This window comes from Lontra canadensis, unplaced genomic scaffold (genome assembly GCF_010015895.1).
Source record: "Lontra canadensis isolate GAN:19392208 unplaced genomic scaffold, GSC_riverotter_1.0 scaffold5, whole genome shotgun sequence".
Lineage (NCBI taxonomy): Eukaryota > Metazoa > Chordata > Mammalia > Carnivora > Mustelidae > Lontra > Lontra canadensis.
In genome coordinates this window covers 16,493,796-16,519,548 of record NW_022630999.1, presented here as the reverse complement: position 1 = coordinate 16,519,548, position 25,753 = coordinate 16,493,796, and the positions used below count along the sequence as shown (strand labels likewise).

The window sequence follows — 25,753 nt, the reverse complement described above, 5'->3', positions numbered from 1 at the left end:
GAGCATGGCAGACCTCCTCCAGGGCAAACTCCATGCCAGCAAGCTCCCATCCAGCTCTGGACAGACAGGGCCACTTACCAGTCGATGCCTTTGTGATAGTTGTGGCCGTTAAAAAACTGGATCTCCTCAAAGGTCTCTGAGCTGGGGTAGTTGCTGCTGAGGTCCGGGTGCATGCCCAGAAACAGGTAGAGGGCCGTGGTGCCTGCAGGGATGGAAGATAGCTGAGACCAGGGCTCAGCCCCGCACAAACATGGAGTTGGGATCATGGATTCTGCCTCAAGCTCTCCATGACTCATGGGGAGATCCTGGGAAAGTCCCTTGCCTTCTCCGGGGCTTAGTTTCTACACCTGTGCAATCCAAATTAACTTCACGAAAGCCAGGACAGCAAATACAGGGCATGCATATGGGAACCGCAACTCCTGCATCCACTGTAGACATCATTAATCCATCACGGCATCCTAAACACTAACCAAGAACTTGGCCTCAGAATCCTTCCAACCCTTCTACTCCAGGAGGCATGCCATCATTAGGGTCGTCTCATAATCCCAGAACTAGAAGATTTCCAGGTCTGGGCCTCTGTCCTCTGACACGTGGGAGGAGCTCAGAGAAAAGGGAGCTCTAGACCCTGCAGGCTGTTGACGGGAAATTCATGAAGGGTTAAGAGATCTGGCTCAAATGTCTTCTTCTGGGAGCCCTTCCCTCATTCACACTGTCTGTCCTACTTGACAGTACAGGACCTACCCCTTCCTTCAGAGAGTTCATTCCTTTCCTATGCGTGAGTCTATGATTTATAGGCTATAATAAGACATCTTGGAGGAGAAGGAAACTCTAGAGTTTAGTTTCTTTAAGAGTATAAGCTTGGGGGGGTCAGAGAGATAAGGGTTCAAGACCTAGATCTGTCATTACCTAACTGTGTCAGGGGAGGTCACTTCACTTCTCTGAGCCTCAAGTTATTTTATATGTAAAATGGGCATACCCATTCATGCTTTACAGTATGTGTAGACGGCAAGCACTTAGCAAGCATATCATTACTCCTCCCCCTTGTACCTCTGGCAGACATGACTAATCGATTGCCGTCCTCTTTGCCCTGAACCAGTTTTGCCTGGCACTGCTCAAACGTGTGGAACAGCTGATCTGGGCTTCTCTGCCTAGACTCAGAGATGCCCAGGAAGAGAGCTCCCTGAGGCTGCGGTTCAGGGCTGATAAGCAAATTCTACGCCCGTCCTCCACCCTCTCCCCACTTCCATACTGACAGGCAGTTCACATTCATCCCAACAATTCATAGTCATCCCAACTTCATTCTCAGTTCCTGGGAAAGAGGGGGGCAGATTGTCGGGGACTGGAACCAGGGCAAGGTGGTCCTGGAATTCTGTGGCTGAGACAGCAGGTGGCGAGGGACCCTGGCCAAGAAGAGAGAGACCTGCCTGTTTTCTGGGGGCCAATGATGAGGAGCTTTGGGAAGCGGTCACATGTCTTCTCCTTGGACCAGATGTCTTTGTGACGTTTGTCCTCACAGGGGTCCTAAAACAACAATGGAAGGAATGTGAGGGGGGAGGCCCAAACCCAATGAATGGACTCTCACTGCACACAGATATGTGGCTCTTACAGCGCTGGCAGGTAGGGTAACTATGTGTGTCCTTGTCACATCCCACCTCAGGACACTGAGCTGCTCGCAGGCAGGGACCACTTCCAGTTAGTCCTAGCAAAACACTCAGCCCAGTGCTTGGCACGCAACAGCAGCTCACGGGCATCTGCTGAGTTTAACTGGGTGAGCTGCGTCTGAACCAGGGGTCAGCAAACTTCTTCTGCAGAGGTTAGTAAATCTTGGGTAAGTGTTTAGTAACTCTTTTAGGCTCGAGTACTACCTGGTCTCTGTCCCAACTACTCAATTCCGTTGTTGTAGCATGAAAGCAGCCCTATACAGTACATCCGAGAATGAGTGTGGATGGGTTTCAATAAAACTTCACTTACAAACACAGACTGCAGGCCCTCTCTGGCCCATGAGTCCTGGCCTGCAGACCCCTGGTCTGAGCTATGAGATGGCTTCCATTCCAGCTTAGCTTCTCTTTCCAGATTTTGAGAGTCCCCGGGGCAGAGCCCCCCCAAACCCTCCCATCAGTTCCCTTTCCCGTGGTACAGAGCCTTCTAGCATGCGAAGGGACATAAAGGACTGAATCTAACCAGGCCAGGCAGGTGCTTTGATCTGCCCTTGATCTACACTCTGCTCCTTTACAGCCTTATTATGCTTTTTCAGAAGGTGTGTTTGAGTGCGCACACATGCATGTCTGTGGGGGGGTGTGTACATACCTGCGTGCGAGAACATGCGAGTGTGCCCATGTAAGAGCGCACCAGAGTTTGCACTCAAGAGTGACTGAGAGTGTGGGGCCAAGCCCACGCCTGGTGTGTATGCCTGGCAGTGGTGGGCATTCCATCTCTGCAACAAGACACCCAGGCCGCCCCCCGCACCCACGCACCCACCCACCTGCCAGAGCGGGTCCTTCTCCTCGGAGAAGATCTGAAAGTACTTCTGTGCCAGCTGCACGGGGGGCAGCGTCTGCAGCCGCAGGTTGGTCCAGGAGTGCAGGAAGCGCACCAGGTGCTTGAAGGTGTACAGGCCCAGGCGGTCGTTCCCATAGTTGGACAGATGCGTCATGAAGATGCTGATCTGCTCCACGGGAGGGTGGGCAGGGCCGGTCAGCATCTGAGCCCCCTCCACCCCACTTTTGACTCTTCCGGTCAGGCCACAGCTTGCAGAAGTCACTCTATGACCATTCTGAGGCTCCCTGGGGCCGTTAGCAAACTCGCTGAGTGACCTTGGCTTAGGCACAGCCAGGTGAACCCAGGTCTGGCTGACTGACCACCAACTAGCACAATCACTGAAATGGGAAGCTGACCTATTGTGCAGTCATATGCGTGTTCTGTATTTTTTTTAGTGGAGTGTTCACAGAAGACAAGGAGGGCTCAGTTATCCCATAAAGCTGAGTAACACCACTGCTTAGTATCTACTTAATGGTATTAAAGCACGGATGATTATTTCCACTTGACAGATAAGGAAAGAGAGGGCCAGAAAGCTCAGATGAATAGTTTAAAATATATGTACTTCAAGATAAATGTATATATACAGATACAGTTTATGGATTAATGACTTACTATTTCTGTTAGTACCTAACATCCATACATTTATACACACACGCAAAGACTGGAAAAAGAACACAGACAAAAACGCTCACATTACTGCACTGAAGTACAAGATTCTGGAAGGAAAAAGGAAAGACAACTCGGATTCTCTTCCCAAGGTCACACAGCAGAGCAGGGCGAGAGCCAGGGGTGTAGGGCAAATTTCCCTACTCCCGGCCCTTGTACCGGCTGCCACCCCCTCCTCCCCAGGCCCAGGAAAGCCAGCCCTGGCTGCAGACAGGCTGTCCAGCAGCGGCCCCTCACCCCCAGCCACGGGCTATGAGCACTTACAGGATTGAGGAGCACGGTGAGGAAGAGTTCGCCCCCGTTGATGATCTTGTCCAGCTCGCTGGAGCCACCAGGATACTCATTGTAGAAGATGGTGTGCGTGAAGAGGCCACAGGTCTGTCGCGGGAGGACCTGGGGATGGGGCAGAGGAGAGCTCTGACCCTCTTATGTGACTACACAGCCCCCACTCTTGGGGGTCCTCTCCTCCAGTGACCTTCTGCAGCCTGCGATATTCCCTCAAGTGAGCCCGTGGGCCCTTGCCGTTTTACAAACTTCGCCGCTACTCTGTTAACAAAATGAGCGGGCCCCAAAGTAACAGAGATAGGCAAGTGAGAACGCTTGCCCAGCGAGGGTCCCTGACCTTCTGCAAAGCAGTCCTCCCGGTCACTCTCTCAAACCCCTCACAGCATTAGAACCTGCCCAGGGATGCTCCCAGTGACCGGCTGGCTTAACTGTCGATTCTGTCTCCTCTCATAAAACGGCACCCCAAGAGAGCAGAGAACTTGCTTGTCTGGTCACCACCTCCTCCCCAGAGAGAATATGAATGCCTGGTATTGAGGAGCCCAGTGGAGGAAGGGAAGGAGAGAGGGGTGGACGGATAGACAGATGGACAGATGAAAGCATAAATCTGGACTTCCCACACATGCCCCATCTGGACTGTCAACAATTCATCCTTCCAGTGGCTCAGGCCCAAAACCCTAGAGTCATCCTGACTCATCTCTCTCCCCCACACCCTACCTCCAATTTATTAGCAGATCCCGTTGGCTCAACCTTCTGATTAAGTCCAGAATCTGATCACGTCTCAACCCTGCACCCTGATGGAACCACCACTCTCTGATCTGGAAGACTGAAGTGGCACCCCCCAACTGGTCTCCCTGTTTCCCACTTTGTCCCCTGTGGTCTCTGCAACTCAAGGCAGCCAGAACAAGGGAAACCTTTTTAAAAGTATGAGCCTGATCATAATAACACTGTATGCAAAAACTTCCCATTCACAAAAAGCTAATGTCCATCCAATGGCTTCATGTAGCCCTACATGATGTGGCTGGCCCATCACCCCTCTAACCTCCTTTCCCCCACCCCATACTCCCCTACAGCCATACTGGCCTCCTAGTTGGCCCTCAAATACACCTAGCACAAAGCCTGCCTACCTCAGGGCCTTTGCACTTGTTCTCTCTGCCTTGAAAGCTTTTCCTCATATAGCAACATGGCTCATTCCTAGGAAGGCCCTTCCTGTTCCCCTTATTTAAAATGACTTCTCCTCTTCCCCAGCACTCCCCTTCCCTGCCTGACTCTTCTCCATTGCTCCATCACCAACTGGCCTTACATCATGCATGTCACACATCTGTGAGTGCACTATCTCCTGCCACTAGGATGTCAGGTCCACAAGGGCAGGGACCTTCACTGGTTCTGTACACTTCTGCGTCCCCAGTGCCTTGAACATTGCAGAAGCTCATTAAAAGTGTTGAAGTAAGCAAACGAAGGAGACAGAGGCCTGTTCCCAATCCTCACCTGAGGCCCCTTTAAAAGTGTTCCGCTCCCAATGCCCTGTCACGAAAGCTAAAAAGGAGCTCAGGAAAGGGCCAGCCCGGCAGCCGATCCTCCCTGAGATGGAGAACCTTCCTTGGATGTCCGAGGGGACAGCAGAGCCTGGCCTGCGACCCTAACCCGAGCATGCAGGCCATGCTTCCCCAGATGGGCAGCGGGGGCCCACTCACCATGATGCCGTTATGGATAAAGCCGCGGCGGTAGCGGGCCGGCTTCAGGTGAGGGTACTCCTCCGTGCTGGTCACGCGGATGCTCCACACCTGCTTCCAGGCCTCATACAGCTGCACGTGCACGGGGTACACACCCGAGTGGTGGGGGGCCACCGCATAGCCCATGTCTGTGGGGATGCCGTGCTCCTGGGGAGAGGAGGCCCAGGCCACGGTGAGCATGGGGCTCCTTCCCCACCAGGTCTCATTTCCCCTTTGTAGCATGGGAGAGAGAAATCAGAGGCTAGAATGGCAGGGCAGTGGGTCCACGCCCTCGTGGTACAGATGGGAAAGCTGAGGCCCAGGGAGGGAAAGGACTGGGCCCCGAGTCTCGGAGTGAGGGACTGACTAAGCTGGGGAACTCTTAACTCTCAGCCGGGTCGGTGTTCATGCCCTCCAGCACCCTGGAGTGAGGAGCAAGGACAGGGGCTCTTCCTGCCTGTCGTGCAGCCTCTGACTGGCTGGTGGGCCAGGCTGAGCCCGAAACTGGGCCTCATTCCCTCCTCCCCGAGTACCAGCTCCAGCTTCCCTGAGCCTCCCACTCTGGCCTGAAGACAGAGCTTGGGCTCAGGAAAGAAACTGGCCTGGCTTTAAGCCCTGCTGGCCCTCCTCCCAGCTGCTGGGGGTCCCCGCGCTTTGGTGTTTTAGATCAAAGGGACAGTATCGATAATGGCCTCTCGGGGTCTCTGCAAGGGTTCAGAGAGACAGGGGCTGCAAAGACCCTGACGAAATGCTGTGCGATGGAGCTGCCGGACAGTGGCGAGAGGCCAGTGGTCGGGACCCCAGCCCCAGCCCACCCCACCAGCTCCGCCCCGTGGGGAATCTTACTCACGACAGCGAACTTCTTGTTCAGAGCCATCTGCTCCGCCAACACCGACTGGTTGTGGAAAAGGTGCGGCTGCATGTGGCTCCACATGTGGGGGAACCACCAGAACTCCTTCACGTACGACAGCAGCAGGTCGTCCCCGGCATCCTCGGCGTCGGTACCTGCAGCCAGAGCGCGGGCCGCTCAGCCCAGCCCGGCCTCCGGGAGGCTGCGGCCAAGTCTTCTCCTCTCTGGGCCCTGGGGCCCCATGCGTGCCATCCGCGGTCCCAGAGCTTTCTCCCAGCCCTGGGAGGCCTGCTCTGATCCGCTTCCTGTCTGCCTACTGGGCCGTTTGTCATCTGTCTTCTACGTCACGATCTGAGCCGCTCTGTATCAGACAGGACTGTCTCATACTATGACTCAAACTACCTCTGAAATGCTGAGGACCGAGAATCCAAAAAATGCGTTCAGACGACGCACTATTGCTACGTGGCTTTGGGAGCCTGTTGCTGAATTCCCCCCACCCCCCACCCAGAATTGCAGAGTATTAGGGTTTTTCCTAGAATTGCAAAGAGGCTCTCCGCACGGTGGCCCAAGAGTAAGGGAGTCTGGCCTACAATGACAGTCTTTCCCTCCTGCTCAGCCCAGAAGGGCAGCATTTGAGGAACTTGGGAGAGCCCGAAAGAAGAGGGAAGGCATGAACCCTGCCTCCTGCACCCTCAACCTCAACCCTTAAGACTTGACAGTGAAATGGCAGTGGCCGTCTCTGGGGCGGCAACAATGATATGGCACTCTCACTGTCCATGCGATGTATTTCTGCGGTGTTCTTAAAACTCACCCGATTACCTTTTTAAGCAGGCATAGTACAAATAATTTTTAAAGATGGAGGAGAGGGGGAGACAAGAGGGAGAAGATGCCCCCAAAGACAGCACAGGCTGAAGGCAGGGAGGGGTGAGTGAGGGCTTACGTTGTCTTATTGCTGCCCCCAAATGCCCTCTGCCGGGGGCTGTGACTGTCTGTGGGCTGCCGGATCAGGGGGAGGCCACCAGGGTCAAATGTGGCCCTAACGTGGGCCCATCAACCCCCCAGTTCCCCTCGTGGCACAGTTCTCCATGGATCCAGATGCTGAGGGCCCCTGGAAGTTGCTCCTGGGTACCGAGCCAGGCCCGCTTACCTGTGTGGAAGAATTTCCCTGAGTAGCCCAGGTTGAAGGTGAAGTTTGGGATGTGCGTGCGTAGTTCATTCTGCGTATCAAACAGGGCCTAGGATAGGCAGAGGAGGAAGAAGAGGGTGAGGTGAAAGCCAGGGGCTCTGTTCTTCCCACTGAGGGCCCAGAAAGATCCTACTATTGTAGGACCAGCTGCAGAGTCTGCAGGGCCCAGCAAAAAATGAAAATGTGGGACACTTGCTCCAAAATCGTTTCAAATATCAAGGCCAGGGCAGAGCACTAACCCTGTACAGGCCCCTTCTGTGTGCGGGGTTCCCATACCCATGAAGCCAGCCCTGAGCTGCCACCTGCCCCAGGCCTCCAGCCAGAGAAGACCTGTTGCTAGCCCAGCTCTACTATGTGCCCCTGAGAAGGCTTCGTGACTATTCTAGGCCTCAGTTTCCCCAAGTATGGAAATGAAGGTAATAATTCCTCTTAGGCTGATTGAATGAGAACCTGCGTGTCAAACTGCCTGACATTTTAGTCAGCAATGTAGAATGGTGGCATGGCTATGTCTTTGGCCATGGCCCCTGAAAGCCTCAGATCCTCGTCCGTCAAACGTGGAGGGTCTCTCCCGGTGAGCGTCAAGGCTGATGTCACAGGATCTTGACTTTCTAAAGACATATGGCGTCCCCAGCCATGCGATGTCCCCAAGCATGGCGCACCCCACGCTGGGCAAGTCAACAAAGGGAGGCTGACACTTGCAGAACATACACACACTTGTACTCTGGAGTCAGGACTCCAAAAGTCCCCACACCGCACAAAGCACACAAGGCTGCTAAGACACCTGCGAGAGCGTGCTGTCTGACCACTCTGCAGACGGACAGTCTTGGGGCCCCCACTAGCATTTCACCAAGGCCAGGCACTACCTGACAGACATGCATGCTCTAGACGTGTGGCCCTGGACAAGTTACATCACCTCTCTGAGCCTCAGTGGTCTCTTCTGCGAAATGGGACTTAGGATGATACACGCCTCACGGGGCTGCTATGAGGATCCTCTGTGGCCATATACAGGAAGGGCTAAGCGCAGAGCCTGGACTGGCCAAGCCCTGCATAAGCAGCTGCTGTCTGTGTGATTTAACCCACACCGCATGCCAGCGCTGTCCAGGTTAACCGGGCGATGCTCATGTCTCTGGAAGAAAGGCTGAGTGGTAGCCTGTGCTTGGGATTAAGGGGCGGGGAGAGGGAGGAAACCTCTGCCCCTTCAGACTCACAAGGATGTTTAAGGCAAGTGGGACCCTGGCTGGCGAGGCAATCGGCAGTGTGCTCGGAGCTGAGCACGCAGAAGAGGGTGTCGCTATTAGTATCCTGGGACAGATACAGCTTCGACCTGCTCTCATCCCTCACTGCAAAAGTGGGGAATATAAGTGAGCAGGGCAGCCTCAGGGCTTGTGGGGGACGCCGCGAGCCTGGCAGCCTGGTTTCCTCGTGGGATCAACGCTGAACCAGTCTCAAGGACTCACCTGGACAGCAGCAAACACTAGGGTTACAGCAGGAGAGAGCAGAAGAGCGCCCTAAGCAGCAAACAGAGCGATCTACTTTGAGAGGTCGGCGATGGCATCGCATGAAGCCTCAGAGCCGGAAAGCCTCAACAGGTGTCATCCCAACACTTGCTTTCAACAGGACAGCCCTCGAGGACGTGAACTCCCAGGAGCAGACACGATGTGCAAAGCAGATCAGAGCAACACAGCCCCGTCCCATGAGATGGGAGCTGGGAGGGCTCCAAGCCTGCCCCTCTGTAAACTAATACCCCCCACCCCTGGTGAGAAAACAGCCTGAAAACTTCCTATCGCCCCTCTTGGGAGTTCCCCACTGAGGCTCAGACATGGGAAGGGACTTGCCCATGAGTTCCAGTCAATCCAGGGTCCAATGGGTCTTGACTCTCCACACAGTGCCTGCCTCCCAACACGTTTGCTGTTCTCCTCCGGAGGTGTAAGGAAGAGTACAGCGTTCACTCCTGCCCCTCTGCCTTCCTCCCAGGCCCCAGGGCCAACCCCAGTCGTGACTTCAGGAGGACAGGGAACACAGTGCCCACAGCAGGGCTCACTTGGGAGGAGAGCACGAAGTCTCTTTTGCCCCCTGAACATCAAAGCGAGGTCTGGATTTGGTGCTAATATGTTCTAACGCCTGCTAATCTCCTAAGGGAGGACAGGGTCATCAGGCAGCAGTAGCTCTATAGAATTGAATCCCCTGGCTTTGTTTTCCTTGGATCTGCTGTTGTGCCTGCCCTCTATTTATGGCAACCAGTACTGATTTCTAGCGATTCCGTTCTCTTTGCAAAGAACTCTGAGTAAAATAGAGACTAGATGAAAGTGCATTTTAAAGCTTGCTTAATGGTCTTCATTTGTAGGCTTCTCTTCAGCAGTGATGCGTGTGTGTAAAATTTCGAGGTCTGCAAAATGCTTTTACATACAGTTTAGTTGGGTAAACACTTTTTGAAATAAACACATCCATTCTGCAATTTATACAGACCTCGGTTAGAATATGCCTGTGTACGATTCAAGCTCTAATTCTTGTTTAAAAAGTTTTGTGGGAACTCTAGGACTGACATAAACATTTTTGAGAGTGAAACATCGCATCTGGATTAAAAGGCAGATACGTAACCCTGCAGAGCTCCCATCCCTTGGCTTCAACAGTGGGATCTCTCCCACTACAGATACCTTCCTGAGCTCCACACCCCAAAATTCAAGGCTTCAATATAATTTCCAGTGACACTTTTGTCTAATCGCTGAAGCTGCCTGGCCGAGGAAGGGGGATGCACATAGCACTGGGGAGAGGCAGACCGCGAAGTCACGACGGGGAACCCCAAGGGTCGAAGGTGGCGAGGCCCCACCCGACCTGTCTGGCAGCCCCCGGCCATACCTTCACGTCCTCCACCTTCATGCGTGTGCCCTCCTTGCCCACAAAGATGTCATCGATGTCCACCAAGATGTAGCGGTCCAGAGGCAGCGAAAGACGCTTGCCCGTGAGGAAGGCCACGGCGTCGACGAAGACGAGCTTGTGCAGCCAGAAGTTGAGGTTGTTGCCAAACAGCACGCGCTGGATGCCGTCGTGGAGGCCCAGGTCCTGGACCACGGTGGCGTGCAGCGCAGCGTGCAGGCCGGCGTCCGCGCCCAGGTGCGGGATGGACTCGGAGGAGCGCGTCTTGGCCAGCAGCACTGGCTCGTAGGTGGAGTGGTTGGACTGGAACACGGTCCAGTCCTCGCCGGGCAGCACGCCTTTCTCCACCTCGCTGGGCCGCGTCACGTAGAGCAGCGGGGACTTGGGGTTGATGCTGCAGTCCTTCAGGCCCAGGTTAGAGTGCAGGAACAGGGGGAAACCTTTGAGCTGCGCACTCAGCAGGCTGTTCTCGTTGGCCTGTGGCCGGGGAGGAGGGCAGGGAGAGGGCAGCAGAGCCGTCAGATCCAGAAGCCCCCAGGGAACGCACAATCTCAGGTGGGGACTGGTCACAATAGTGTCAACAGTGTTCTCGGACATTCAGGGGGGCCTTATCACATCCCTGGCCCTGTACTAACCTAGCTGCACAGACCCAGCTCTGTCGGTCCCAGCAATATACCAGGAAACATGCACCACGTACTTCCCAAAGCCAGGAACCTAGGTCACGCCACTTGGCATGCAGGGATGCTGTTAATCATCACAGTGACCCCACAAAAGAGGCATCACTGTCATTCCCATCTTACAGGTGAGGAAACAAAGGCCCAGAGAGGTTATGTAACTTACCCAAAATCACACAGTGGAAAGTCTAGCAGCTCTGAGCCTAGACTCTTCCCCCAGACTGCCTGGCCTCGAGCAAGTTATGTAACCTTTCTGTGCCTCTGTTTCCTCTGCTGTAAAATGTTCCTCACGGGATGCTAGAGGGTGATGAATGTTCATCCTGGCAAAGTGCTTGGGTCAGGGCTGGCAGCACCACAGTTGCTCCTTCGGTCCCCATACCAGGCTCAGGACATGGTGCCTGTGTTATCACACTTCATGGGGGCGGAAGCTGAGGCTACCCTCGGCCACATGGGGCCAGGAGGAGCCCCAGTGACCAGCCAGACCATCTGCCCCTGGAGCCCACATGCCCAGCTACCAGGCCCCTCTGCATGGCTCTCCCAACTGGCTCTTGCTACACCATCCTCTCCTTGGGAGAAATCTTAGGTGGATGCCAATGTAGAAGAGATCAGAGAGGAGGCATCTACTGGGGGTGCCCCATAGCATCCCCAATCCTCCATATGCACCCAGCACCCCCAAGGCCACCATCTTGCAGGAGCCCAGCTCCCTGTGCTTCCCTTCTCCTCTGGGGCCTGGTGCTGCCCAGCTATGTGGGATCTGCAGACAGTACCCACAGCACCCCTTCTCCTCTTCCCTAGACTCACAGCCCCCGTCCTTCATACCAACCCCTGCCCCTTCCTAGCCACCTGCTCCAGATATGGTACAACTGGACTTTGTCCCTGTGCCAGTTCCATTCGGTTTCCTTCACCTGACAGACTCCTGTTCATCCTTCAAAACCCAGTGCCAAAAACCCTCCTTTGCACCGGCCTCCCTGGAACCAGGTTAGAGCCTCATCCACAGTACTTTTTACCTTGGCCGCTGCATTATCTGTTCAGGGCCTCTCTCCCACTAGTCGGCCCTCTCGAAGGCAGGTGCTATATCATTTCCACCTTTGGAACCAGGTGCCCCTAAACAGGCGCCCCTGGCTTGATACCCAGAAGCAAACACGTTTGATGAGTGAGCTGGATTTTTATTTTTATTTATTTTGCAGGGGGCGGGGGCAGGGGAGAGGGGCAGAAGTAGAGGGAGAGAGAGGCAAGACTCGATCTCATAACCCTGAGATCATGACCTGAGTGGAAATCAAGAATCGGATGCCTAACGGACTGAGCCATGACTTAACTGGATTTTTTAAAAGAATAAAAAGGGACAGACAGATCCTTAGTACCTGGCCCCTGACAGTTGTTCAATATGGGTTTCATTTGTTGATTCCACAACTATTACTATGTTTCGTGCCAGGGATACAGCGAGGGAAAACAGACATAGCTCCTGACCTCATGAACCTTAAAGTCAAGCAGGGAAGAGAGAAAGCAATCAAAATCACAGAAATAAATACAAAACTTCAATGAGGCACATGCTACACAGAGCAAGTTCATAGTTCTAGAACAGTCAATAACTGGCCACAGCTGGCTCAAGGAAGACTTTCCAGAGAAGGGACTTTCAAACTAAGGTTTAAAGAATGCTTAAGTATCAACTAGGGAAAAGTAGGGGCCACATTCAAAGGACAACAAGTGCAAAGGCCCTGAGGAAGGAGAGAGCTCAGGGAATAGCAAGAGGCCAGCAGAGTGATCAAGAGGCAGAGGAGGAGATGAGGCAGGAAGGTCAGCTGGGACCAGACCTGGGATCCTGGAGGCTTCAAGGGGCAGCAGGAAGCCATCAAAGAAACACTATCAAAAGGTTTCAAAGAGGGATGACAGGTTCCAATTGGCATTTTTAAAAGATCCATCTGGCTGCCGTGTGGAAATGAGTGGGGTAGGGAAATGCAAAGAGCACCAAATGAGGGCCTCCAATGAGTCTGGAGAGGAAGTTAGGAGGGTGACCCAGGGCCACCCAGGAGAGCTGGCCAGGTGAGCACTGCACAGGACACTCAGCTGAGGACGGAGCCACGTGCCCCAAGTGGAGCTGTCTGTGCGCAGAGGGTGTCTTTTGCTAAGAGCCCTCACACAGGAGTGCTTGTTTCTAATTCCCACAAAGGCTCTGCAGGGCTCTGGCCTCATACAATGCAGTAAGGGACCTGCATGTACTTCTCCACATACCAGTACCTGCCAAAGCCCACCCTGTCCTCAACTAGCCTCGAGAGTGGAGACCCAATGCAGAGCCCCAGCCTGAGAGGCCGCTCCACTCAGCCCTGAGGTCCACAGGACCCCTAAGCCATCACCGGCCAAGGACAGGAACTACTTGGGCTACGTGGGGGCAAAAGCGGGGGGGCCCAGTGACATTTCAGGCCCTGTCCCTCACCTGCTGTGGCCTGGGAGGCCACACTGGCTGGCAGGCACTGGGGGATCCCATTTCAAAGCCCCATTCCTGAGGTGACTGCCAGGCCCCGGCAGCTCAGCCAGCGGCCCAGCTGGGGGATGTGGAGGAAGGCAGAAAGCCAGCCAGCAATGCAAAGGAGCCAATTGGGGAAGGGAATGGAGAGCAGACTCAGCATTGCAGAGAATGACCCCACCTATAGGCCTCAGCCCACGGGAGGGGAACCCCTCCTGTTCCTCAGCACTGAGGACCCACTCAGGAGGCACCAAATCTCCCAACGGAATCATGCAGGTAGAGGGAGGAAGGGCCCTGACCCGGGAATCGGGAGGCCTAATACAGATTCTGTTAGTAACCAGATGGATGACTTTGGGACCCCCCCCCCAAGGGGGTCTTCTGTGGGACTCAGTCCCCCAATCCGTCCGTCCATTTGCACTGACATGCCCGTGCGTGACTGGGTTGGAAGGCAGGAGTGTGGTGGTCTAACCTCAGCCCTGACTTACTGGCCATGTTACTCCAAACAGCTACTTTGCTTGGAGCCTCAATTTACTCCTGAAAATAAAATGCCTCCTTCACAGGGTGGTCACGAGACTTACCCAGGATAAGGCCTGCAAAGTAATACGTTCAGCATCTGGCACATAGTAAGTGTGCGATAAAAGAGGTTGGGCAGCCCTTGTCAGTCCCCTGCCAGGATGTGGTCAGCTCCAGGGCCCCTGGAGTCATGAGGTTGAGACACAACGATGTCAGGAACCAAGGCTATCGATGAAGATCAGCCCTGACCCCCCAGGACCTCCCAGGGGCACGTGCCCGTCAGAGCCACGAGACAGACAGAGGCGACCGACTGCCAGCTGTGTTTGCTGAGCGTGGAGATGACAAAGAAAGACTAGCTGCCCTTTAATGGGTGGCTCAGGGTGCCACCCACTGTCATCTTCAACATGGCCCCACTTCACAGATGGGTTGAAGATCCTGCCCCGGGTCCCTCTGCTTATAAATGACAGAAAGATGTGAACAAGGGTCTGGACTCTTTGGCCCCTGCTCTAACACTGATCTGGGAATCCAGCACCTGTGCAATTGGCAAGCGAGTGTCTCCAGACCTCTGGAGTGCAGAGACCCTCTGGGTTTGACAGGCCCAAGGCACAGCACCAACGCAGGCCTTGCACAAAGAGCCAAAAGATGGAGCTTGACCACCAGAGGGCTCTGTTTGAGAAGAAAGTCACAGGCCCCGGCTCAAGACCAAGCAGCCGTCCTGTCTCACAGGATATGGTAGGAAGAGCATGGAGACTGGAACTTCCACAGACCCCCCAGAGAGACAGTGAGCCTGTCCCTCTGCTCCCTGGGGCCTCATGTCCACCTTCTGTAGAGCCAAGAACTAGGGCTAGACAGGACCCAAGTTCTGGTGCACCAACCGTGCCCACTGCCTGGTCCCTGGAGACTATGGGAGTTCTGTGCTCTGATGCAAATTCTACTCCAAAAGGGGCATTTGAGGCCCTGGATTCATCACATGGTGCTTATGACTAAAGCCTCTGCAGCCAGACTGCCTGGGTTCAAATCCTGGATCTGTGCTTATTAGAGAGAGGAGTGGAAACACATCTCTTCACCCCTCTTTGCCTCAGTTTCCTTTTCTCTTAAAATCAGGACGATATCCACCTCCCTTAGAGGATGGCTGGCGGGTGTTGGGTGAGTTCATTCTTCACACGAAGCGCACGGACAGTGCACGGGGCTGGGGCAGCCCTCAGTAAGTATCAGCCATTGTCATGTTCTTCAGGCCTGGGGCTCCGGATCAGACTTAATGAAGTTCATGGCAGGGAATGGAAGAGTCCACGAGAAAAGAAAGAACAGACAGCAGAGGCAGTCTGAGGTTATGGCAGATGAAAAGCCATAAACCAGGCCAGCGTCTCCCAGAGGATGCTCTGGGAAATAAAGGCCTCTGTGATCAAGCCAGCTGGGGAACAAATCTCACCAGGTTTGCTCCACTGCAGGACTTCTAAGGGCCTTCAATTTCTTGGCCCATAAAACCTTCTTTTAGTGGCAGAGCATCCTGCTGCACTCATGTGGGAAAGGACACACCGTGGGAACCCTCCTCTGGACCAGGCTCCTCCCCACACCGAGCACAGGGTCCAGGGCACAGGGTGCTCACGAACGCCTGGGGACAGAGGGTGCCCCGCCGGCAGACACGCGCCCCTTCTGACCCACTCTTGCTCCTCTCCCATCTCATGCCAACAAAGAACCTGCTTCAGGACCTGCACACTTACTAACGTCACCTCTGCCTAGAAGACCCTTTGTGCCAAGAACTATGTGACTCTTTGTCTCCCCTCCTTCTAGTCACTTTGTCAAGTGGCCATTCTATCAAAAACAGTGTCAACTGCCCATACCCATTACTTCCCTGTGCCCTTTCCCGGCTTTATTCCTTCTCATACTTATCGCCATTTGCCACATGGTGTGTTTACTTGTTCATTGCCTGTCACTGACCCCACCCCACTGCACTGAAATGTCAGCTCCGTGACAGCAGTGACTCTGCACACTTCGATTACCCCCATGTCCCCAGTGCCTAGCAAAGGACCTGGAACACAGTCAGCATGCAGTAAATGTTTGCTGAATGTCCCCAAGCACTTACCTAGAGTCCCTACCGCCCATCTTGAAGCCAGAGCCTCTAGATTCCCCCAACCAGCTGCTCCCCATGGACAGCTTCTTCACAACACTTTCAGCAAAGACTCTGATCCCAGCAGTCGTTCTGGGTGCCCCCACGGAGCCCAGAGCAGCTCACCTACCCGTTGGGATTTCTTTCTCCTCTTTCCTCCAATGCAAAATGGCTCTATTCAGGAGGTGCGTAAATGCCACAGCCCACCAGAGCCAAGAGGAAAGAGCACAGGATCCAGAGCACAGACCACCTAAATTGGAGTTCAAATTCTGGCTCTCCCACTTCCAGGCTACCTAGCCTCAGATACGTAACCTTCCCACACCTTGGTCTGCCCATCTGCCCATCTGCACACCTCGTCCCTTGGGAAGACTGCCATGACGTTCACGGCACCAAGCCTCTCCCACCTCACAACCATTCCGGGGGCTTCCTTTAGGCAAGTCCCTGCTGTGTGCCGGGCAATCCCCCTGCCATGTGCTCCTAATAAAAGCTAATGTATTTTTTAAAGATTTTATTTGAAAGAGAGACAGAGAGTGCGAGCGCGAGCTTGCACAAGCTGGGGGGAGCGGCAGAGGGAGAAATAGACTCCCTGCTGAGTACAGAGCCCAATGTGGGGCTCCATCCCAGGACCCTGAGATCGTGTGACCTAAGCTGAAGGCAGACACTTACCCAACTGAGCCACCCAGGCACCCCGAAAAGTTAGTATTTAAAAAGCACTTAGTAGACAGCAGGCACTGTGTGCTCCAACTGCTTTACAGATACTCACCCACTTCTCCTTCATGACAATCCTAGGAGGTAGGCGTTGCCATTATACCCATTTTACAGATGAGAACAGTCAGACACTCAGCTACTGAGTATAGATTAAAATGGGAACTCAAACTCAGCCAGAGCTATGAACTGCTGGGACCCCCCCCAGAGCTGCGTACCTTGAAAAAGCCGATGATGCCCACACCGTAGGCCACACAGTACTTGTCCAGCAGCTCCCGGTTCCAGGCGTCCAGGTTGACATACTTAAGGATGTTCTCGTAAATGATGAGGGCAAAGCGGCCACGGCCCTTGTCGGTGAGCGTGGGCATGTCCCCCTTGCCCGGTGCGATCTCCGTGCGGTACTTGAAGCGGCTAGACTCCAGGATGGCCACGACCTCCTGGCCCAGCTGGGAGTAGAGGCTCTCCACGAACACCAGCACCAGTGGGTCCGTGCGGGAGGGCGTGGCTGCCTGTATGGGTTTGAGGGGCAGCAGGCGGCTGGGGGCCACAGGGGGCGGGTCCCCACAGTCTGGCTCAGGGGCATCCGCCGAGGGCTCTAGACCCCGCTTCCAGCCATACAGGTAGTAGGCTGAGACAAAAACACTGAACAGGCAGAAGACAAACAGCAGGAAGAGGACAGCCTGCGGGGACACGTGCCGACACAGCCTCCGGAGGCGCGCCAGGGCAGGCATCCTGGCCCCCGAGACCTCGGCCGCCGGAGGCCCACCTGCCCTGGCCACCCCCAGGCCCCACGCACGAGGAGACACCAGAGTCGTCCACTGAGCAACAGTTTCACAGACACTGAGCAAGCGCAGCCCTCAGTGGGTGGCAGGAGTGGAGGGTCTGGGCCCCCGGCCCTTCCTCCCAGCCAGGGGCACAGTCTGCAGGCCGGTCGCGCTCCTTCCTTCCCCTGTGCCCCTTTATGTCACCATGGCAAACCCCCACGTGGTCCTGTGCACAGGAGAAGTGCCCCCAGGGCGTCAGGGCCTCCTGGGGGGGCTGCGCAGTGGGCCGAAGGACGCTGGGCCGGCCCGGGACTGCCACATGTCGCTCGCTCCTTGGGGCCCCTGGGGCCAAGGCTGTGGAGAGATGAGAAGAGCCGGAGGTGAAAAGTCAGAGAGTGGGCTCTGGGGGGTCTGCTGACTACGGACAGACAGGACCGGACCTCAGTGGGCCCACACTCAAGCACTGTTGCCCAACCTGGCTGCACAATGTCATACAAGCCTCGTAATCTCTCTGAGCCTCAGTTTCCCTACTTGTGAAACTGGGCTGACAACGGTACCTGCCTCACAAGAGGCTCAGGGCTTAAGACCCCTGTCCTAATGTGCATAATGGGTACAACATGGTGTCTGCAATGGTGGTTGCTATTCATTGTAATTACAGAGTCCAAGACCAGACCAAGAGACCCCCAGAAGCAGGAAGGACAAAGTGAAACAAACATCCAAAGGCCTGGGAGTCAGAGGCGGAATTCTAAATCACGGCTGAACACCCCATCCTCACCATCTCCTCCTCACCCACAGCGCCCCCCACCCATTTCTCTCTCTGAATGGGCTCAGCCGTCTCATCAGGCAGCCAGAACTTGGGGTTCCTGGGTCCCCTTCAGCTCTATCCTCCACCCAGAGCAGGCCACCCATATTGGTCTCACTGGAAAGTCAATGGAGACCACACACGCACACCCACTAACCTACAGCCCCCAGTCCACCTTACACATGAGTGGAAGTAGGTGCTGAAAGCCAGCAGGAGAGAGATGGGGACAGAAGGTGTGAGGGTCTGGGTGGGCATAGCCAGGGAGTGAATTGAAGCCTCAGGCCCAGACTAGGGGATGAAGATCTTGAAAATCCCTCCCAGGCCCAAGAGACTATCTGGTGTCCTGACTGGTGGCCCCAGCAAACCAGAGACCCAACAAACGCAGTTCTAGGAACTTACTATCGTAGGGGTTTTAACTGTAGGCATGTGTGATGATTTCCCCACAAGAATCTGAATCCCCATGCTGCTCATAATAGCAAATGCCCAGCAACAGGGGATTGTCCTTAGCAACTATGATGCAAGCATCAGACAGAATCCCAGGCAGCCACTTACAACTTCTACAAGATGTGGAAGAAGGACATTTACTGACACAAAAATATAATTGCCACACATGTTGTTAAAGTGGAAAACGTTTATAAAAACAGTCTGCGTGGTCACATTTCTGTTAAAAATTGTTATGTGTAAGCCAAAAACTGGTACCAAATCCCAACAACAACAAAAGGCCCAAAATGTTAACGATGATTATGTCCGAATGATTTTTATTTTCTTCTTTTTGTTTCCTAAATTTTCTACAATCATCGTTTACCACGTTTGTGAAAATTTAAAAAAAAAAAATGTTTTTAGAAGATGTGCTCAGAAGCAAGAGGCAGGAGTGGGAAATGAGAATATATCCCAGACACCCGTGCCGCTCCCAGTTCTGCCAATGACATGCTGTGTGACTCGGAGCACACCTCTACCCCTCTCTGGGCCTCCTGCCTGTCAGAAAGGAGCTTGGGTCAATCTCAGAGGGGCTCTCCCACCTCCCATATTCTGCAATTCAGTCCCTACTATATGCCAGCACCATGGGGAACCCAAGGTAGCCAAGAAAACAGATAGCTACGATGCAGGGGGAGGAATGTGGTAGTGGGAGAAGGGCATTTGAGAGAACTCAGGGGGACTTAACTCTTCAGGAGGAGTAGGATCAAGGAAGGCTTCCTGGAGGAAGTGGTACCTGAAATAACCAGGAGAACAAGTTGGGGGCGGGTGGGGAGGAATAGGGAGAGGCACATGCCTCAGCTCGGAGATAAGAGACCCAGACGAGCTTTCCAGGGACTCCTTGCCACTCTAGCTGAGAGCAAAGCAAGAGGGAACAGGTTTTCTGGAACAGCTGGAGGGCTGGGGTGATAGTCCTGTTTATTCCCATTTTGCAACCGCATCCCATTTCCCACTGATAAGGGCAACCCTCTGCCCTGTGGCCACAGCGAGCCCCACCTCTCGGCCTTGGGTCCAGGACCACAGCATAGTGGGTGGAGAGGTACAGCCGCCTGGCTGATGCCCTGCCAGTCTGCCACGCCTGGGGGCATCTAGCCACTCCAGCCACGCAACCGTGCTTCCCCTGCAGTCCTGGATGCTATGATCGCTGGCCTTTGGTCGACTGCATGAACAGACTTTCAGTGTCCCTGTTAATGAAGCAACCAGCAGTCTCAGGCATCTGGGGGTCCTAGACCCCTGTGGGAATCTGACCACATTTTCCCATAAGGAATACACATATATGCTGCAAAATCCTGTAACAATTTCAAGGAATCCAGACCCATACCCTCAAACCCACCCGAGGGCCTAAAGCACTACCATAAGAAAGCCTTGCGGTTACGCGCAGACTGGAAGCAGGCAGCTTCATTCACACTCACGCAGCCTCCCAGCAGCCGTGTGACTCTGGGCAAGTTATTTAACTTGTCGGTGCTCCCAGTTTCCTGATCTGTAAAACAGCAAAGTCTGACATGCTCCCAGAGCTGTGAAAATTACGTGCGTTGACACATAAAAAGCACACAGACCGTGCTGGGCACACAGCACCAAACTGGGGTCAGCCCCTCTCCCTGTGCACGTTGGCTGCTTGGTGAATGGCGGCCCAGTGTGGACAAGAACTGGGCCTGCAAAGCTCGGTCAAGTCAGCTCCATGCTCTCTCAAGCCTCTGACAGCCAGTCCTCGGAAGCCCAAATCCCCATTTTCAGAGGCCGTGGCCTTTCCCTGGAGCCACACGGATGGGCAAAGGTCAGAGAGGTAAGAGGCCAGGAGGCCAGGGAGGAAGCCATGGCAAAGCCCAGGCCCAGGAGAGGGTAAAGGGAGAAAGAAAGTGGGTTGACTAGCCTGTCCCCAGAGAAGCCAAATACTCTGAAGTGGGGGGCGGGGGAGGGTGAGACGCTGCTGGCAAGAGGAGCCTCCAGCACTGCCCCTCACCACTGCAACCTCCATGAGGGCCTGGAGCCAGCCATTCGAGACCCTCCACACGCGCCTGCATTCCAGGGCCCCCGTGGTTCAAGGATGGGGAACTGGGGGGCTTCTAATCCCCTTGGAGCCACCAAGTCCTCCAGGACAGCTGGAGGCGGAGGTCTCGATGCCCTCCCTCCCCTGCTGCCCTGGCCCTGCCTGGGTCTTGCCGACATTGCCAGCGGTTTTCCTAACTCCAGCCTCGCCCAGCCAGTCACCAGTCTTGGTCATGCATCTAAGCCTGTGCTCACCAAGTTCCCATTGCCGGAATGCTTCCCCCTCCCCCTTGGGATACTTACTCATCCTTCAAGACCCCAGTTCCAATGTCATCATCTCTCTGAAGTCATCCCCATGCACCACCCCCTTTCCTGCCCCCAAGTCCCATTCCTCAGGCTTCTGCCTGGCCCCATCCCCTCTCCACAGAGCAGAACCGGAAAGCCAGGCCCCTCAGGCCAAAACAGGATGCAAACGTGCATTCTTTGGCTAGCACAGCATTTTTCTTAAATTTGAGATTCATTATCAATATTTCAAAATCAGGAGATTTCACATATAAGTTAGAACTTCTAACTTTTCTTTAAAAAGAGCATGTTCTGCTGACACTGGGCACTCATCCCAACAGGCCACACAGTCCCATAGCTGACCTCCTCCTTCCTTCATTTGACTTCCTGCCCAGTCCCTGGGTGCACCTGGGTGTAAGGTCCATGCACAGTGGACTCGAGGTGTCTCCATACACAGCTCTGCACCCTGGAGCCACCAGATCCCAGAGCAGGAGGAGGACTTACTGACCTCTGCTGGGGCAGGCCCTGCCTGGCAGCTGGCAGCTGGCACACGGAGGGCCCCCCCCCCCAAATACTAATTTCATTTCTCCTCTTTCCCCACATGGCTGGGTGCCCTGAAGGGCAGGGACAAGTCTGATTCATTGCAGCAACCCCCACCACTCTCCCCAGGCATAGGTTCTAATTAAGTATTCAGGGTATGAATGAGGCATAATGAGCTGTTATTACTCCCAATTTACAGATAAGGAGACTGAGGCTCCAAAGCGAAAGGACTTGCTGTTACACAGAAAACCGCTAAATCTTGACTCAAATGGGTTTCCTTCCTAACTTCAGATTTGGTCTTTCATTCCTCCATGCGGAGTCTCCCTAAGGGCCTTTTATAATAAAAATAATAACAACAGTGATAACGTCACAATCATCATCATTGTTATTTTTACCGCTACACGTTTCAAGCACTTACCACAAGCCTGGGCACTATGTTTAGCGCTTTTACACACCTAACCTCATCTAAGCCTTTTAATTACTACTGTCATCATTTACATTTACCGTCAAGGAGAATGAGGCTCAGAGCGGTTAAGTTACTTGCCCAAAATCACACAGGTAGTCCCTGACAGAGCGGAAATCTGAACCCAGACCCCAGGAGACAGAAGCGGCCGGCTCCAGAGCCTGGCAGGGACACCTTGGCTACAACAGGGGACAGTGGGAGGGGGCCTCAGCAACCGAGACCTCGAGTCCTGAGCCAGGCTTCCACTGTGCTCTCCCAGCCCTAGGCCCAGCTCTCCCTGCCAAGGTGTTGGGGATAATGAATGAGATGCTCTGGTCGTCATGGAGATGCCATGGCAACGGTGCACTTTCGGGAAATACCACGGTAACTGTGGCCACTGCTCTGGAGTTGAAAGTCACTCCTTTCCCCTCACCCCCCCAACTCCAAAATGCTCTGCTTCCCCCATAATCCTCTCCAGGACCTGGAGAGAAAGGAGGCAGAGGCCAAGGGCCTTCCAGAGACCAAGCTATCTAGAAATTAGGGTCTGGCTCTGCCCTAGATGGACAGGTAGACTCCAGGAGTGAGAACACGAGCTCTCTGAGGCTCAGCTTCCTGTGCCTTTCCTGGGGCGGGCGCACCTAATAAGCAGCCTTCAGGGACTAAGATGTCTACTGTGTGCACCCAACCCCCTGGGAAGGGCAGCACCTGTCATTCCCTGTTGCATCCCACTCGTCGGGAGTGGCGGCAGTGCGCTAGCTGCTGGCCTTACGGTGAAGGGCTGCAACTGGAGCCAGCCTCCCTGGGCTTGAACCTTGCCTCTGTTATTTACCAGCCTTGGGATCTTTGAGCAAATCCCTCAACCTCTCTGAGCCTTGGTTTCCCCAGGTGGAAAACAGGCTTCATACCAATTACTATCTCACAGGGCTGCTGCCAAAACTAACAGAGACACTGTGTGTCAAACAGCTCAAGTCCTGGCGCACGGTGATATGGCTTAATACAATGATTAGCCATTTCACAGATTTGGAAACTGAGGCTTGGGAAGCACCTGGCCCAAGGCCACAGATCAAATCCACAGCAGATCCAGGCGGAGAAGAAAGGAGGTCAGGTTTGGGAGCATACTGGAAGGTGGGGACAAGCAAACAGCCCAGTCCCCACCCCTCTTTTCTGTACTTACTAAGCAGCATGAGGCACCAAGCGTGGCACTGGACACCGAAGATGTAGGCTTTTTGGGGGGCCCCGAGGTTTTGTGTCTCTGGTGTGATGCTGCTGCTGCTGGGCAGACGCAGGAAGGTCCCTGCAGCCCCGCATATTCACCGAGCCCCGATTTTATTTCCCGCCTCGGGCATTCCCAACACTGCCCCCATACCCCCATACTCACACGCACACGAATGCACAGACTCACAGGGTGCCGGTACGTTCAAGCGGTGTCATCTCAGCCATCTGGGCCACAGGCGCCAAGTGTGAGGTGGGAAGCAAACAGCTTCAAAAGTCTGTGAATGGGCACCCGGGCTTGGGGGAGGAGGGGTGGCTGCCGGCCCAGGCGCTGGGAGCCCCACAGGCAATCCCAGGGCCACTCCCCACAGCTGACCCGGCCCCTCCCAGCCTGTCACACCCCCAGCACAATCACACCACCACCCACCACCCGGCCACACCCCGCAGCCGCCCAGCTCCGCCAGCCACCCAGTCTCGGACTGCCCCACCCACCACGTACAGCACAGAGAAAATCCTCCACATTTGCTTCCCAGCTGTGCCGGAGTCTCTCCAGCCCAATGACACCCCTGGGAGGCCGCACCAGAAGCAAATCCCTTCCTCTGCTGGAATTCACCGCACACCCCATCCCCCACAGGCCCGCAGTGCCGCCTGGCTGTGAGCCAAGCTGCTGCCCATCAGTCACCCCGGAGTCCAGGGCTGCCACCCAGGGACTGTCGGCAGTCTGGCTCTGAGTCTCGGGGTTGCAGAGTGTGCAGCCCACCCTGCTGTGAACATGCAGGGACACAGAGACGCCCCCAAGAGAGGAAAGGATCCCCCGCCGCCACCCCCACCTACCCAGACTCATTTTCTTGTCCATTAAAACCCTGCCCATCCTCCTCCATGTCCAGCCTCAGCCCCGGAGCTGGACTCCGCCGGCTGTATTTCAAAGTCCTAGGTGAGCTACCCCGCTGTGTGTCCCACAATGCAATGCCAGACGCATACTGCCAGACGCCGGATGCTCCCCGACTACAACACAGGTCCCCCGACTTCACCAAAGGCTCTCCAAAGCAGAAGTGCTCTCCTACCCACGGCAGGTGCTCAAGAGAAATGGGCCCTGCCAGTTCCTTTCCCCTCTTTGGATCTGCCGCGAGATATTTCCAAGCTAAATGGCATTAATAATATGAACTTTCATTTATTAGACACAAATATGTCTGTGCTCTATGCTATTAACCCGTGCCACGGCACCCTGACCTACCTTCCCCTCACATTACAGACGAGGACAGTGAGGCCTGGAGGGGGCCTGGGACTTGCCCCAGCTCACAGAGCTAATGAGTGGGTGACTGGGATCCCACACAGGCCACCTGGCTCCAGAGCCCAAGCCCGTCCTGCACAGGTTCACCTGGCACGGCTTTTACCACTGCCCCACACGTCCCACTCTCTGCTCCCTTTGAATGGTGCTCTTTCTGTTTATGTTTCCATCCATTTTATGTGTGTTTTAACATCAAAAGCAGCCTCTCCTGATCCGTCTTGGAAGAAGACTCACAAATCATCCATCAATCAACAACCAAACAAAGCATAAAGTGCTGGTTCCCAGCCTGGGATTTGTTCTGAGTTCCCCACAGCACGGAATGTGCAACAAAAAAGACCTCAGGAACTCAGACCCCACTTGTTGAGAATTTGTCTTTCCTCCAACAGAGCCTGAGTTGGGAGTTTACCTTTGCACTGGCTCTGAAGAAAGGGTTTACCAAGTGAACAAACAAACCAGCTTGTGGGAAAGGGCGGAGTGAGGAGCGAGACAGGTCAGGACCCACTGGCCTCCAGTCCCCACGGAAGCTCCTAACACAGGCCAGGGTGGGCAGGTCATCACAGCGCACGCTCCCCCCATGAAGCTTCCCCAAATAGGGCTCTCTCCCCTCAACCCCCAAATCCATCTGTGACAGCGTCAAATCCATACCTATTTTTCTTAGGCTCAGATCATAGGCACTCAAAAGAAATGGAATGATATTTCCTTGCAAATATCATAACCTCCCTCGCTGACAGCAGCCAGTTCTGGCTGAGCTCCTGGTAACTCACTGGGACTGCTTCCCCTGATCTGTTACACCCAACCCTCACACCCTGAGAGGTGGGGGTCACTGATACACATACTTTACAGATGGGGAAACTTAGGCTCAGAGAGGCTAAGCAACTGACTAAAGGTCCCACAGCTGGGCAGCGGTTAGGATGACCCCAAGCCAGCTCACCTTGGGGCCCCTGTTTGTAGCCCCTCTACAGTCCCCACGCCCAGCATTCCACACCGTTCTTAACCCAGGTCTGAGGCCTAGAGCACGTCCAGAGAGAGGCCTCCCGCAAATCACCAGCCCCAGCTGCGTAAACACAGGTTGACCCAATTTCTCCAGGGATGGGAAAGCCTTCACTGGCCGAGAAGGACACCACAGACTCCCAGAAAGGCAAGAAGACCTCAGCCAGAGGGCCTTCACCTTCCCTTGTCCCCGGGGGCTTCTGTCATCTCTGACAAGCAGGTGTCTACATGAGAAAGGGGGCTGCCCCAATACCCCAGGCAAAGGTCTTATGTGAAGGAAGAAGAAAGAGAGGCAGGAGTGAGAGTCAGAAGCAGGAGATCTCAACTTGGAGAGCGAGCTCAGAGGATAACAGTGACCATCCCGCTTCACAGGTCTGCTGCATACCAGGTACTATCATGACCTCA

The 25,753-nt window shown here is 54.6% G+C and overlaps 1 protein-coding gene across 3 annotated transcripts in view; it reads right to left on the bottom strand.

Moving 5' to 3' along the window:
* NDST1 (N-deacetylase and N-sulfotransferase 1) overlaps positions 1 to 25,753 on the bottom strand; it is a 54,237-nt gene that overhangs the window by 8,660 nt on the left and 19,824 nt on the right. For 2 of the 3 annotated variants that reach the window (XM_032851558.1, XM_032851559.1), the window contains exons 2-10: positions 16,787 to 17,686; positions 10,091 to 10,585; positions 7,196 to 7,283; positions 6,049 to 6,203; positions 5,181 to 5,366; positions 3,469 to 3,597; positions 2,483 to 2,665; positions 1,425 to 1,521; positions 79 to 202 (exon numbers count right to left, since the gene is read on the bottom strand). In XM_032851558.1, coding sequence (XP_032707449.1) covers positions 79 to 202; positions 1,425 to 1,521; positions 2,483 to 2,665; positions 3,469 to 3,597; positions 5,181 to 5,366; positions 6,049 to 6,203; positions 7,196 to 7,283; positions 10,091 to 10,585; positions 16,787 to 17,299 — 1,970 coding nt within the window. In that variant the 5' untranslated portion in view covers positions 17,300 to 17,686. Of the gene's footprint in view, positions 1 to 78; positions 203 to 1,424; positions 1,522 to 2,482; positions 2,666 to 3,468; positions 3,598 to 5,180; positions 5,367 to 6,048; positions 6,204 to 7,195; positions 7,284 to 10,090; positions 10,586 to 16,786; positions 17,687 to 25,753 lie in introns of those variants that run through there. The other variant, XM_032851560.1, reaches the window with a different exon arrangement.